Source organism: Callithrix jacchus, chromosome 3 (genome assembly GCF_049354715.1).
Source record: "Callithrix jacchus isolate 240 chromosome 3, calJac240_pri, whole genome shotgun sequence".
Classification (NCBI taxonomy): Eukaryota; Metazoa; Chordata; class Mammalia; order Primates; family Cebidae; genus Callithrix; species Callithrix jacchus.
The window spans coordinates 91,927,800-91,943,411 of NC_133504.1; the positions used below are offsets into that span (position 1 = coordinate 91,927,800).

General features: G+C 35.7%; 1 protein-coding gene across 1 annotated transcript; it reads left to right on the forward strand.

Moving 5' to 3' along the window:
* Positions 1 to 967: 967 nt before the first annotated feature.
* Positions 968 to 15,344, forward strand: LOC118152024 (uncharacterized). The gene is made up of 2 exons (XM_078366070.1): positions 968 to 1,240; positions 13,480 to 15,344. The coding sequence occupies exons 1-2, from the start codon at positions 968 to 970 to the stop codon at positions 14,209 to 14,211; spliced, it is 1,005 nt and encodes a 334-aa protein (XP_078222196.1). The 3' UTR covers positions 14,212 to 15,344.
* Positions 15,345 to 15,612: the final 268 nt, after the last annotated feature.

A 15,612-nucleotide genomic window follows, 5' to 3' on the forward strand; every position in this document is an offset into this window, starting at 1 on the left:
CTACTGTTCTTCATGCATCAGGAAGCAAAGATGACTGAAGTGCCTTTTAGAAGGTGATTAATTCAGTGTTTCCTCCATCAATAAGCACCAATTTCCCATAAAAATATAATGGAGTGCTAATACAGAAGAGAATAGTAATCTCTCTCAAATTATAGTAGTTAAGGCCTACTGTATAGTTTCCTCCAGACTTATCCTGGTACAGCCCAAGGTGATTTGATATACTCAAGCTAAATTGTCTCTTTCTAGGTCCCTGTGGCCTACCTCCATGAGAGGTCTGAAGGTTTTCTGAAATGCTATTCTCTCTGTAATGTTTTCTATATGCGATTTTATTAATAGTATTTTACATTTGTCTAGTGCTTTGTGCTAAAGTTTATATCTTGATTTGAATTTTAGTGTTTCTCAATTATTAAACTATTCATTTATTTAGCATCACTTGGGTGAATTTACTTACATAACTATCAGGTTTCATCCATTGTTATTGTTATTGTGTATCTTGAAACAATAAGTAATCTCTGAGTTTCAAATGGGCTTTGTACATTCTTCATAGACTAACCACAGCCTTAGAAATACGAGGTGTAGTTTAAGCATAGAAGTTACATGTTTTAAACATCACTACTATAAATGGTCTTCAAAAAGTTTATGAAAAAAATGCATATTATTTTTAAAAACTATGCATGAATTTCAAAAATGTTTTTGCACCAAATTATACTTGTGCTAACTTTTTATAACATGTCTGAACAGGATCTCATTTGATATACTAAGAAGAAGAAGACATCAATTTGAAAAAAGCCCCTTTAAGAAAAAAATGAATTCTACTAAAATTGAAGCAAGAACAGTATCAAATTTATGGTGAAGCTCAGGCAGAAGAATGATATAATCACTGATGCTTTACAAGATGTTTATGGGGACAATGCCTTAAAGAAATCAGCAGTTTACAAATGGATAACTTGTTTTAGGAAGGGATGAGATGCTGAAGATAAATCCTGCAGTGGGAAATTCATCCACATCTATTTGCAAGGAAAAAAATAATCTTGTTCGTGCCCTAATTGAAGAAGAACATCATTTAACAGCAAGGACAATAGCCAACCCCACAGACATCTCAATTGGTTCAGCTTACACAAGCCTGACTAAAAAACCAATTGACTCTCCACTCAATTGGCGCCAAAACCGCTGGGCCCGGATCAACTGCAGACAAAGTGGAGCTTTCCATGAATATTTTAAACAACTGGGATCAAATCCTGTAGCATTTCTCAAAGAATAGTAAAAGGAGATGAAACATAGTTCTACCAGTGTGATCCTGAAGACGAAACAGTCAAAGCAATAACTACCAAGAGGTGGACGTGGTCCAGTCAAAGCAAAAGCAGACCAGTCAAAAGCAAAGGTCATGACAGCAGTGTTCTGGGATGCTCGAGGCACTTTGTTTGTTGACTTGCTGGAAGCCAAGCTTATCATAAGAGTGTTCTGAGAAAGTTAGCCAGAGCTTTAGCAGACAAATGCCTGGGAAAGCATCACCAGAGAGTCTTCTCTACCATGGCAATGCTCCTGCTCATTTCTCTCATCAAATAAGGGCAATTTTGTGAGAGTTTCAGTGGGAAATCATTAGACATCCACTTACAGTGCTGATTTGGCTCCTTTTAACCTATGTTTGTTTCTTAGTCTTAAAAAAAAAAAACCTTTAAAGGGCAATCCTTTTTCTTCAGTTAATAATAGAGAGTGCATTGACATGGTTAAATTGCCAGGACTCTCAGTACATCACTTCGTCATCAAATTCAAGACATTTTTGTTTTCTCTAATGATGCATCATGAAGCAAAGACAACTGAAGTGCCTCTTTGCACCTGATCATTTCCTGATACATTTTTATAATTTTAGATTCTAAGCTTATTTTTAGTGTGTGTGTGTGTGTGTGTGTGTTTTCTGTAGAAAATCTTGGTTGATAATTTGTCCTTTTGCTACTTCTAGGCTTCCCAGGATATCCCAATTTCAGAGGACTTTTTGTGTTAATTTCTCACTTAGAGGTTGGCAAACCTCACATATTATTATTTATTTCAATTATAAGCCCCCAAATTCATGTGAGGGGAGGCATAGTTACAAACTCATAGGGGACACTTTTTCCTTCTTACTTAGAGCCCAAGCCAAGACATTCATTTATTGAATAAAAATTTACTAAGTTACTGTGCACAGACTAGGGAGATCATAAGAATTAAACAGGCAAAGCCCCTGCTCTCATGAAAGTTATATTTTGAAAGAATATCTTTGTGCTGGTGGGGACATTTTCTAGTCTCTAGCAGGAATCTCAGTTTTCACTCCCTGAATCCATTGGGCTCATAGTCTCATTTCTTATTCTGTTACGTTTACTATAACCCATTTCCATGATTACCAAGGCTGCTAATATTCTTTCCTTCACCACCTTTAAATTGACCTTATCATTTTACTGTGCCCTCTTCATTTTTTGGCAAGTAGGAAATTGGTTTACTTTATTGTAAGCTCAGGTGTGCATTTAAAAGTAAATATACAGTATTTTATTCATCATTTCTATGGGTTTGGTGGCAGAGGGAGTTACAATATCTGGTCTACCACATTGCAGAAACTAGATTTCCCCAGATCACTAATACTTCAGTCGGAAGTCTCCTTTTTTTCCCTCAAACACATTAGATTTTCTTATGCCCCTGTGGAAAATCATTTCCACTGTCCTTGGAATCACATATTCCAGGTTTTCTCTCTGCTGTTTTTTTCTAATCTTTCAGGCTGTGCTCAGATGTTATCTTATCAGAGAGACTTTCCTGGCAAACCACACCTTGAACACTATCTCACCACTAGTTTTATTGTTTTCCTTATTTATAACTTTATTGGTATTTTGAATTATTATATTTATTTATTTACTTACCTGTTGATCATGCCTCGATCCCACTGTAATGCAACTTCCATGATAGCAGAATCTTTTCTATCTTGTCCACTATTATTTCTCTAGGGTCAGTCTATCACTACTTTTATTGTCTTAGCAGAATTAAGTGTCTCCTGATGTGATGCAAAAGGAAAGCACATCATGATTGATGGCTTCTAACCAAGACTTCAAGGCTTCAGATTTGAATTCTAGATTATAAACACTACAGGGGTGAAGGCACAAAGTAAATGATAGCAGAATGAGGATTTAACACAAAATCTGGAAGTAAGGATATTTCACAGGATAAATTTTTCAGCCCCTTCAGCAAGTAAATGTCTAGCAAACCCTGTGTTAGTATCATCAGTGATCATGCCTGAGTTTGATCTCTAAAGGGCACCACATCTATTCACTCTTAGTATTCTATTTGTTTTATGCGGATAATAAAATTAAGAGAAACTTCCCTTACTGTTATACACTGAGTAAGTTCAATTTTGTTGGTTTGAAGATATCAAATCCTTCAGCCCAGATTTAAGAAGACCTCTTTGAGGGAAATTACAAGAGCTTTTAACGCTTGCTACAGAAAGGTAATGTCTTACCTTTTCTGTTTAGTATTTTTCATTCCAAAGAAATGTTATTTCATAAGTAGATAATTGAAAGATTCAAAACATACATGGAGATTTTTTAATGTTTCTTTTTGAAATTGATGGCAAAGATGCTATGAGAATGTATTAATAGCTAACATTTATTGAACACTAACTGTACAGAAGGTACTCCAAGTGGTGTTCATAGATTATGGCACTTAATCCTCACAAGAACTTCATGAGATTGGTATTGTCTTAGTCTGCTCTTGCATTGCTATAAAGGAATATCTGAGACGGGTTAATTTTTAAAGAGGTTTAATTGTCTCATGGTTCTGCAGGTTGTCCAGGAAGCAGGGTGCTGGCATCTGCTCAGCTTCTGGGGAAGTCTCAGGAAACTTGCAATCATTGTGGAAGGTGAACAGAGCTGGCACTTCACATGGCCAGAGCAGGAGAAAGAGAGTGGTCAGAAGGTGCTACACACTTTTAAACAACCACATCTCATGAGAATGAACTCACTATCATGAGAACAGCACTGAGTGAATGGTGTTAAACCATTCATGAGAAACCACCCTCATGATTTAATCATCACCCACCACGCTCCATCTCCAACATTGGGGATTACAATTCAACGAGACTCGGACAGGGGCACAGATCCAAACAATATTAGTTACAATGCCTCTTTTGTTTTATGGATGAAGATGACTTAGGGAGTTTGAATAATTTGCCCAACATCATAAATACTAGGTGATGATGTCACAATTCATATACAGGTATTATAATTTCTAATTGACAAGACACTTATCTTTTTAAAGAAACTACTTTCTAATTGTTTTGGCCTAATTATCCTTTCATTATTAGGGCACCTCTCTCAGGACCAGTGTGAGATTGACACATAGTAAACAATGAGGAAATATAGTTATTATTCCCATGATTTTCGACAGATAAATAAGTCACATCCTCACTGACCACATATTTCTCACCGTGGAAAAAAAAATAGAGTAACTTTTTAAATTGCTAAAACTTCATTTTATAAGTCAGAACAGGCACTGCCACTAACAAGGACAAATTTTAATAGCCTGTTTCTAAGCAACATAATTGACAGAACGGAAGTCTTCTTTATTGATAAATGCTAATCTGTATCTGGCTGCTAAGCTATAGTAGAAAAAAATCATCCTTAAACCACTAATAACTCAGTGTCAATTATCCAACAGAGAAATCTCCTAAAGTTCATCCAAACATGTAACTCACAATATGTCTTATTTCTCTAAAATTGTTTACTCAAGGTCGAGGGGAGAAAAATATTTGAAATTTTTAGTGCAACCACAAGTATTCAACGGTATTACAGGTCTCACTTTTTTTTTCAAACATTTATCTAATTGATTAAATTACAAAGACATGGTTCTCCTTTAAGTAACAAGTAGGCAGCATTTCTTATATTTACCTTTGGCCTATAATTTACAAACCAAGACTAAAGTTAAAATACTGTAAGTCCGTTAAACTCCTAATGAGTATGTTTATTCCCCAAACCCACCACTGAAATTTGTTGCGATTTGCCTTATGATTATAAAGTGAGATGTGTTCATTATAGACAGTATTGAAAACATGTAAGAAGTAATTCCAAAACCTAGAAAGAATACTGTTTTTTCATATAAAGGACACCCTTTGAGCGTTTCCTCTATATATCTCTCTATATACATTTCTATACAAATATAAAATTATACCTTGTAGGTTTTATAACTATTTTTAATGAAGAATATGTAGTGATTATATCCCTATGTCATATATTAGTAGGGGTTATTTATATAACTAGTTGTCTCAAGTTAGAATTAGGTATTCTCATTTCTTTCTTTATTACAGTAATATGGCATTAAACATCATTGCACATAAATCTTTGTGTACAAGATCTTCTTTCACCTTCCCACAGACAAGAGTGTGTGTTTTAGAAAACTAATACATGATTCCAGAAACATTAATTTGTTAGCTCAGTGATATTTTATAAATTACTTGTTCATATTTACAGTTATAGAACATTCTTCCTCTGAACATTTTGAGCAGTTTATATTCATTAAAACTTACTTGCTATTGTTTAATGGAACTTTTTTTAAATGACAGAAATAAAGAATGTGGCAGGAAAGGGTCTGGAGTGAGAGGACAGAGAAAGAAAAATGAGAAACTTATTTTGTGCTTCATTCCTTTACCCTTGCTATTCCCTTTTTCTAGAATACTTGTCCCTGCCTTGTCTATCTAAATAGCTTTTATTCAGTCTCCTAAATTTACATTCAGTTATAACATCATTTCTCCTGTGTAAGTAGTGGTTCTAAATGTGTGCTTTCTTAGTTCTTTTTTTTTTTAAGGAAGAGAACTTTCTTTTATGTATAGTAAAATACATATTATTATCACTGTAATATTTTGTAGCTCCAACTTGCCCTCTGGAAGGTTCTCAAAAGCAAGGACGACCTTCTTTTCACTTGCGTATCACTGGTGACTAAAAAAGGAGATAGTATATAAAAGTCACTCAACAAATATTTATAAAATGAAAAGCTGATGGCAAAGTCCACCACTTCCAAAAAGAAGTTATAGTTACTGTTCTGATAGGAAAAAGGATAAGAAGCTATTGCCTGAGATTTATTGTCTGATTCCTGGACTTTTTTTTTTTGCCAGAAGGGACAGAATTAGGAAAGAAGAAGAAGAGGAAGAAGAAGAAGAAGAGGAGGAGGAGGAGGAGAAGGAGGAGGAAGAAAGAAGAGAAAGAAAAAAAAGAAGAGTTTTTCACTGATAATCAAAATGCAACTGATCTTATTGTCTGTGTGCAGGAACCGATATGCGACCTGCTTGATTAAACAGACACAATACAAATTTCAACAATAGAGACAAAAAATTCATCATCCTCACAAATTTATGAAGGTTTTAAACATAGGTTAAAAGTTGCTTGCCTAGGTCCTTTGGACAAATTTCTCTTTTACCTTTATCCTTTTGCAAAGAAAACAAAGATCAGCAAATACTGGCAGCCTAAAGCTACACTATATGTGGCTTTGCCTGCTTGCCAAGCTTTAGTGTTCCCTTGACTCCTGAAAACAATACATTTGATCGTATTGTGGATATTCAGAGGCACATTAATGCTTTCTTGTGGAAACAGATGTTTGGTGGACTTGTGTTTGTAGATGAGACATATTAAACAAATCTATGGTAATACAGCCTTCCCCTATACTGTCTTATTATTTTGCTATTTGTTTTTATTGGTGACCTAACAAATCATGTCTGAAACTAAGAGTTTGTTCAGATTGTTTCTTCAATTGCTAAAATATTTAGCCATACCCACCATGGAAGTTCCAGAAAAATGATTTCTGATCAGGAAGATCAGAATGCTACACAAAACCGAGAAGGCATTAAAAAACAGGATACTTTAACTTCACCATGATTTTTATACTATGTTATCCTACACTTTGCTTTTTACTTTTACTTTATGAATGTCTGTATTTTTTGTTACAAGCAATGTGTATTATATTCATCATGAAGACATACAAAGAAAAAAAAGACCCAAAGATATAAAAATAAAACCATAAGACAAATAATAAACTGGGAGAAAAAATTCATCACACATACAAAAAGTTATTATTATCTTTAATAATATCTTGATGGAAAGAGTTCAGGGAAACTGATTTAAGAAAGATACCAGCACCTCAATAATAAAATATAAGCAAAGGTCAAGAAGAGACAGATTTCATAGGAAGGGAAATGGTAAATGGTCATTCTGCTACCACTATGATTTTTTTTTCCTGAAACTAAATTATATTGATTTTTCTGTTGAAAACATTTGTGTTTCTCTCTCCATTTTCTATGAGGTTAAGAAGAAGGAAGTTGGTAATGCATGCTGAATGAATGTTAGAAAACTTTAGAATAATTGAGTCAAAATAGTATTATATGTAAGTATTAATAATACTCTTTAATACTTTTATTACCATGTAGTATTACCATGTAGTAATAAAAGTATTAAAGAGTATTATTAATACCCTTTGACTCAGTTATTCTACTTCTAAGAAACTATCCTAAGGAAAAAGTCTGATAGTTCCAAGTTTGAGTTATTTAACATGTGGTTTAACAAAAGTTAAAAGTTACTATCCCAAGGTAACATCTAGAAAATTACTAGATAAATAACAGCATATAGTATGTCATTCCAATTTTTTAATAAAATAACTGGTTATCCTCATCAAACTAGTGCAGGAGCAAAAAACCAAACGCGTGTTCTCACTTATAAGTGGGAGCTGAACAATGAAAACACATGGACACAGGGAGGGGAACAACACACACCTGGGCTAGTCAAGGGGGTAGAGTGGGGGGAGGAAGAGCCTTACGAAAAATAGCTAATGTACTCTGGGCTTAATATCTAGCCAGATGGGTTGACAGGTGCAGCAAATCACCATGGCACATGTTTACCTATGTAACAAACCTGCACATCCTGAACATGTACCCTGAAATTTAAAATAAAATGAGTATTAATAGTTTAATTGCTTATCAAATATTGTAAAGTTACTTCCCAGAGAGGTCAAATCATTTTTAACTTTTGCATTCTTTTTTACTCAAGTTTATTACTTATTTCATCTTCTTTTATTCCCCTCAATATCTTCCTACTTTCAGACCCCCTCTCTGATTCTTCACACTCTGTGTGTTCTTTTTTCCAACTAAAAGGTTAGTCACCAGTTTCTTTGTTCCAGTCAATATATATCATGAGGAAAGTGTTATCATGCCTTCATCTCTTATATTTTTTCCAATGTAGGAATAAATTATGTACTTTTTAAAAATCACATCTTAATTTTCACCTTTTTTATTTTCATGGCATGAGAATGTTTCAAACTGCCATAATGTATATTCATAGATCTCCACCTTAAAAGTGTAACATTTCAAGCTTTAGTCAGGACACAATTACTCCTTTTTTACATTAACCATTTTTTGCTGCTACCAAGAGCTTTTTCAGCATTTGCTTTGACTTCAGTCATTAGTGCATTTCTTACTCTTTTTGAACAGATTTGGGAGGTTTTGACATAGCTGAGCCCAGCCTATTACCAATGCATCTATGTGATGTCATGACAGCAGATCAAGATTTGTTTTTGGTCCAAATATTGAAGCTATGGTGGACTGGGTGCAGTGGCTCACACCTGCAATCCCAGCACTTTGGGAGGCTGAGGCAGGAGGATCACTTGAGGCCAGGAGTTAAAGCTCAACATGGGCAACATAGGGAGACTCCTCTATACAAAATAATTAAAAATTAAAAAATATTGAACGGCAGTTCAGGTATTTTATGTAGCTAACCTGTTGGAAGGTCACAAGCTAGTCAAAACAACCAAAACAACAGCAATTCTTCTTTTGTTAAAGTTAATAGAATGATAAATTATAAATGCTTCAGTGAAATGTGATAAAATGACTCCTCCGTATCTATGTCCTTAGTATGTAAAAATTTTCTAGTAAGAAAACATTAAAAATGTACACATTCACAACAATATCTGCTAGCGTCATAAAAAGAGAGATGAACAGGAACTATGTCTCCCTGATGGAAAAAAATCATTTGCCACACATAAAAATGTTTAACATGAATCTTTAATTTATAGGAAATATAGTGACAGAGAAACATGTTAAATTATATCAGCAATCAGGAAATTAAGAATCTGATTTGTAAGAATTATAAGAAAACATGGCCAGGGCGCAGTGGCTCACACCTGTAATCCCAGCATTTTGGCAGGCTGACGCGGGTGGATCACGAGTTCAGGAGATCAAGACCATCCTGGCCAACATGGTAAAACCCCGTCTCTACTAAAAATACAAAAAAAAAAAAAAAAAATTAGCTGGGCGTGGTGGTGCATGCCTGTAGTTCCAGGGAAGGCTAAGGCAGGAGAATTGCTTGAACCCAGGAGGCAGAGAAGATTGCAGGGAGCCGATATGGCGCCACTAGACTACAGCCTGGGCAACTGCTCAAGACTCTGTCTCAAAAAAAAAAAAAAAAAAAAAGTTGGAGGAAAAATCTAATGACTTAAAGAGACGTAGAAGATACATTAACTTAACTAATGCAATGTTACAATCTTATTTGGATCTTGATTCAAAAGGACTGTTAAAATAATGATAGATATGAGTTAACTGAAAACTTTAACACTGATTAAAAAACTAATGAGGGCTTGTATTTGTTTTTGTTTTTCTGTGATAGTATTATGGCTGTGCTAAATAAATAGTCCTACATTTTTCCTAAAATTTCTAGAATAAATTTTAGAGATACATACTAACATATTTATTGATAAAATATATGATGTTAGGACTCTGAATTGGATTTTTCAAAGTCTCTTTTGAGAAATTAAAGTCTCAGTTTGCCTTGGGGTTAAAATTTACCCCCAATCTGAGAAATTAACATGAAAAGTAGACTCAGGTGACAAAACACTTGAATCACCAACAGGAGCAAATATAAGACAACTTTGAAATTTCTTTTTTTCTTTTTCTTTTCTTTTTTTTTTTTGGCAATGAGTTTTGCTCTTGCCACCCATGCTGGTGTGCAATGCTCTGCTCACTGCAACCTCTGCCTCCCAGGTTCAAGTGATTCCCCTGTCTCAGCCTCCTGAGTAGCTGGGATTATAGGTATGTGCCACCATATCCAGCTAATGTTGTATTTTTGGTAGAGACAGGGTTTCACCATGTTGGCCAGGCTAGTCTCAAACTCCTGATCTCAGGTGATTGACTGCCTTGGCCTCCCAAAGTGTTGGGATTACAAGCATGAGCCACCACGCCCAGCCAGGAATTTCTTAAGATGAGTCCTCTCCACATGGATTGCCAGATAATGACCTATTTGAAGTGAACTCTGTCTTTTCGCTTACTTTTAACTCTGTCTAGAGCCTAAACACAACAATCCTTCAACCCCACCCCACCAGAATCTTGAATTCACTGATGCTATCACCTTTTCATGATCCTGCACCTTCTAGATATTCTTACTACTCGCCTTACCCTGCTTAAATTCGTGATCTGGCTTTGCAATTAGTATACACTGTCAACTCCATTGCATCTCTCTGCCTTTATGATATTCACTTGGCAGAACTGCAACTCCGGTTAAATCCACCTGTCCTCACTGCTCTGGCATGCTGCAGCTGAATATGGCTGGGAAAAACACTGAAACACTGACAGGCTCCACTTTAAATTCATGACCTTGAACCTCAAACAGCCCCTTAGTGCTGCCAAGGAATCTAATTACAAATCCTGAGTTCATTTCCTTTTCTCCTCTCCTAAGACAGTGTTCTGTAGGTTCTCTGTTGTCAAATCATGGGCACCTCCCCTCCATCCTCTCAGATGACGACTTTGCTTCCTGCTTCTCTGAGAGAGTAGTAGAAGTTAGAAAAAAAATCTGCAAACTTGCATTACCATATCTGCTCACACTAGTCAGATTACCAGACTTTATTCTCTAACTGTAGATGAAAGATTTGTGCTTTGACCCTAGACTAGCCCTACAAATTGTGTACAGGACACCATCCCCTCCTTATTACTTGATGACTTCAGCAATTCTCTTTTCCCTCTCCTACATCATCAACTTATTCTCTTTTCAGGGACACTTTGAGTAGTAAATGAGCTGCTATAATTTTATCTTAAAATATGTGTGCATGTATACACACCAAAACACACACACCCAGGAGAAAAATGTCTCATGATTCTACTTTCCCCTCCAGATCCTGCCTCATTTTTCTGAACTCTTTTGTAACTAAACTCTTAAAAAAAGTTGTCTGTATTCATTGACTACAATTCCTCTCTTGCCATCAGGCTTTTGATCCAACCGCTTCATCCTAACTGATCTCTCTATACCTAAATCCAAGGGTCGATGTTCAGTCCTCATGTTACTTTACCTAACCTCATTTGACACAACTGCTCATTCCCACCTCCTGAAAACTCTATCCACTTGACTTCGAATTCCAGTCTCTCCTGTTTCTTCTCTTATATTTTTCTCTTAGCCTCTCTTGCTAATTCATCCTCTTTACAGTGAATCTCTTAACATTAGGGTGCCCCAGGGCTCAGTCTCTGGACTTCTCTTCTCTATTTATACATATACCCATGGTGATGACATCCAATCCACGACTTAATATCATCTATATGTCATGATTCCCAATTTTAATTCTCTAGCTTGGACCTCTCCTGTGAATTCTGTCTTTATGTAGCAAATTGCCTATTTGAAATCTCCACTTGGATGTCTAATAGATATATTAAATTTAATACATCCAATACTGACTCCTTTATTTCTCCACCCTCAAATCAAGCTTCTTGTAGTTACTTAATGGAAATTACATTTTTTTTAAGTTGTTAGGCCCCAAACTTAAAGGCACTGTTGACACATTTTCTTCTGTCACCGCCCCCTCCATATCCAGTACTTTAGGGAAACTTATTGGCTCTACCTTCAATATAACATTGGCTTGATCAATTATTATCATTTCTACTGTTTTGACTTTGGTTCAAGCTACCGTCATCCCTCACCTAGATACCTATAGTAGTCTCCTAAATATTCTCCATGCTTCTACCCTTGACTTTTTAAATCTAATTTCAAATAATATTAAAATTCAATTGCTACTTATTATGACTTACAAGACCCTATGCCATCTGCCTACCCACTATATGCATTACACCCTCCTGCTACTTTCCCTAATTCTATTTTCTACAGCCATACTGGTCTACTTGGTGTTCCTTGAAGATGCAAGTCACTCTCCCTCATTAGGAAGTGAAAAGGTCTTCTCCTGGAGAGCTCACTTTCTCACCTCTTTCACGTCTTTGCTTAAATAGCATTTTTCCAATGAAGTCAAATATGGCTATTTTATTTATTCTGCAATTATTCCCACTGTCACTATAAAACTGCCATAGAGTTGACCTGCTTTGTATTTCTTCCATATGACCTATCATCTTATTAGATGTAATAAAATGTGCTTATTTATTATGTTACTTGTGTATCTCCTATCACTACAGTGTGGAATCCATTGAGAAGAGAGAATTCAATCTGTTTTCCACTTATACATTTTCAGCACTGAGGAAAGGATCTGGCACTTACAAGAACTCAATTAAAATTTGTCGATAGAATAAAGGAATCTAAAATTACAAAATATTTGGGGATTTTTTTGTTATAAAATGATTGGGTAAAGACTAAAAATATGCATGTTTAAACTGATTAAAGACAAAATAAGGGAAAAACAAATGCAAAGAATAAGAAAAGTGACATAGGCTTATCAATATCAAAATGCTGAAAATTTTAACATGTAAAATATAGAGGGAAAATGCTACATAAAAGTAAAAGAAATAGTCAAATAAGAAAATGATACTATGTGAACTGTATACACCAAATGAAATAGTTTTGAACAATTAAAAGCAAAAATGTACAGAAATACAGAAAGAAATTAACAGATAATCACAGAAAGATTTTAATAAATTTCTACTAGCAGAAGATTGGCAAATGAGATGAGAAAGGTTAGTTAAGATATGGAAGAGTCAAATAATAAAATTATCAGATTCTATCTAATTTTTATGTATTCAATATGTATTATATAGTATTGTATAGTATTTGTATTATATAATACTCATTTATGCTATTTAAATATTAAGTGTATCAATATAGTGATATATGCAATATCAGATATTGTATTACATATCTATTTACTCCATAGAGAAAACCATGCACCCAGAAAATATCACACGATTCATTTTTCTATTTTTATTTTTATTTATTTGTTTTTACCAACCCCAGTTTTCATCATTTTTTAAAATAACCACATAAAAGGCCATAAAATTTTTTTGAAAAATTGATGAAATGCATGTGATATTCTTTCATTTTTATTCAATTAAATATTTTTAAAGTAGCAAACCCTGATAAGTTTTGGAAACTGATATTTTAAAAGCGTAATGTGCACAAATTTGTATGTTCTAATTGTTTTTATGTCTTTAACACATCAGGAGGCCTTCGCCCGGGCCCTGGGTTCCAAAGAGGGCTGCCCCTGAGAGCTGTCAACCTCAACCTCTAGACAAGCCCCTCCCGGACACACCTGGAAATCCCAGAGCCAGGGCAGCTGGGCCTCCAGGCTGCAGCTCACTCAGCTGAGTGCCTTGATTGCCAAGTTCCAGAGAATCCGGGAGTCCGGCCAAAGCGGAACCAAACGGCTGCTGGAGACCTAGGCGAAGGTCGGGAGGAGGAAGAGACGGGCACAGAAGGGGAGTGGATCACCACTCAGAGCCTGAGCCACAAGAGCACCTGCAGCCGCTCCTGCCCACTCAGCCGCAGACCCCTGGGAGAAGGAGCATCATTGCCTCTCTGCCCCCCCCATGGGCTCACGTGCCACCCAGTATGGCTGTCGAAGTGGGAGGCTGACTTCCGGAGCCCCTACTCCTCGGCAGAGCCCCTCTGCTCTCCCAGCGAGCCTGACAGTTACCGAGAGCCTGTGGGGGCGGGAATTCAGCGTCTCCAGAAGCTGTTCCAAGAGCTGCACGAAGCCATTATGGCGAAAGAGAGTGGTGACATGACCTTCTCTCTCATTCATGATGGAGGAAGTGTCCTACAGCTCTGTCTTGCAGGAAGCAAGCCCTGTCTGATTGCTGAGGCTTCATATCCAAGGATGTCTGTGCTTCCAGTGAGCTTCCTGGAGGAAACCCCTAGGAGTCATCAGCACCTGTGGGTCACTGCTAACAAGGACCTGCCTTACAAGGGACCCGGAGTCCCCCTTCTCCAACCACATCTGGACCCATCAGTGACGGCCTGACACAGCTTGCAAGTTTCGTGGAGAGACTTTGCAGAGATGGGAATAATTGTTTCTTCTACTTTTCTAGGGACTGTTGGGCTTAGAAACTTATCGAACACTGGACCTTGAGTCTTGTATTTGCTTCATCTGTGATGTGAAGTGCCAGCATCAGATGTTTGAGAGCCTGAGCTGTGTACCTGGGTGCTTGGTTTTTAGGGGAGTCATCTACTATGTTTCCAGTGTCAAGGCTCTTGGAGGTCCCACTCTCAACCCTGCTTTTCCTACCAGGGACTCAGAGGAAGGCATAGGAGATATTTCCATGCTTAAGACCATGGGCTCACAGGTACCTCTTTATATGCTCAAAGCAGAGTACTGTGGGTGAGCTGGGAGGGGTAGCCCTGTTCAAGAGCAGTTTCTGCTCTTTGTAAATTATTTAAGAAACCTCCTTTGTCATTTTATTAGAAAGAAACCAGCGTGTGACTTTCCTAGATAACATTGCTTTCTCATAACAAAGACTGCATTTGAAAAAAAAAAAAGTTAATTAAGCATTCAAATCAAGAAGCTGCACAAATAATAGTGAGAAAATTTGGAAATAAATTATTTTTAAGAGATAGGAACAGAAATTAATGACTAGTAAACCAACCTAAAAGCAGGCGATTAATAAAATCCATTGATTTATTAAAAGGTAAGTATAAATATATTGTCAAATAAAACATCAAAAGAATAAAAAGCCACAAATAAATAATTTTAAGAAAAATGAAAAGAATGAATGTTTTAAGTCACAAAAAGCACCTTAAACAATTTTATGTCAATAAATTTGAAAATGTTTAAACTTCATTTTTTCTAGAAAATATAAATTATCAAAACTGACTCAAGAAAAGATATAAGATATAAATAAGCCAATCACCATTACGAATTATATCAGTAGTCAAAAATTTCTCCATTAAAAATGAAACCATACAAAGTTAGTTTTGTAAGTGATTTTCAACCAAGTCTGTGAAAAAAAAAGATATTCTAGATCTTATTTTTAAAACTTTCCAAAGAATAGAAAAAGAAAGAAAATTATGTTTCCAAAATCCAAGGACAGAACCAGAAAAGTATTGAGCAATTTCACTTACAAACAAAAATGCAAAATTCTCAAATAAAATATTAGAAAATAAATGTCACCAGTATATAACATACCACCTCATGACCAAGTAGTGTTTTCTGAGAAGTAAAGAGATATTTCAGCATCAAAATTTATCAATATATTCTACCTCATTAACACATGGAAAGGAGAAAAAGCAAAAAAAAATAATTGTAATAAATGCAGAAAAATATTTACTGCACTAGACACTCACTTATGCATATTTTTTAAAAACTAGAATTAGAAGAGAATTTCTTTAACTTACTAAAAAGGTATTTACCAAACACCCCACAAAC

Excerpts from the sequence above, each read along its gene's own strand:
- LOC118152024 (XM_078366070.1), top strand. The coding sequence starts at position 968 with ATGCTGAAGATAAATCCTGCAGTGGGAAATTCATCCACATCTATTTGC. Across the intron at positions 1,241-13,479 it reads AACAACTGGGATCAAATCCT|ACAAGCCCCTCCCGGACACA; the intron begins GTAGCATTTCTC and ends CTCAACCTCTAG.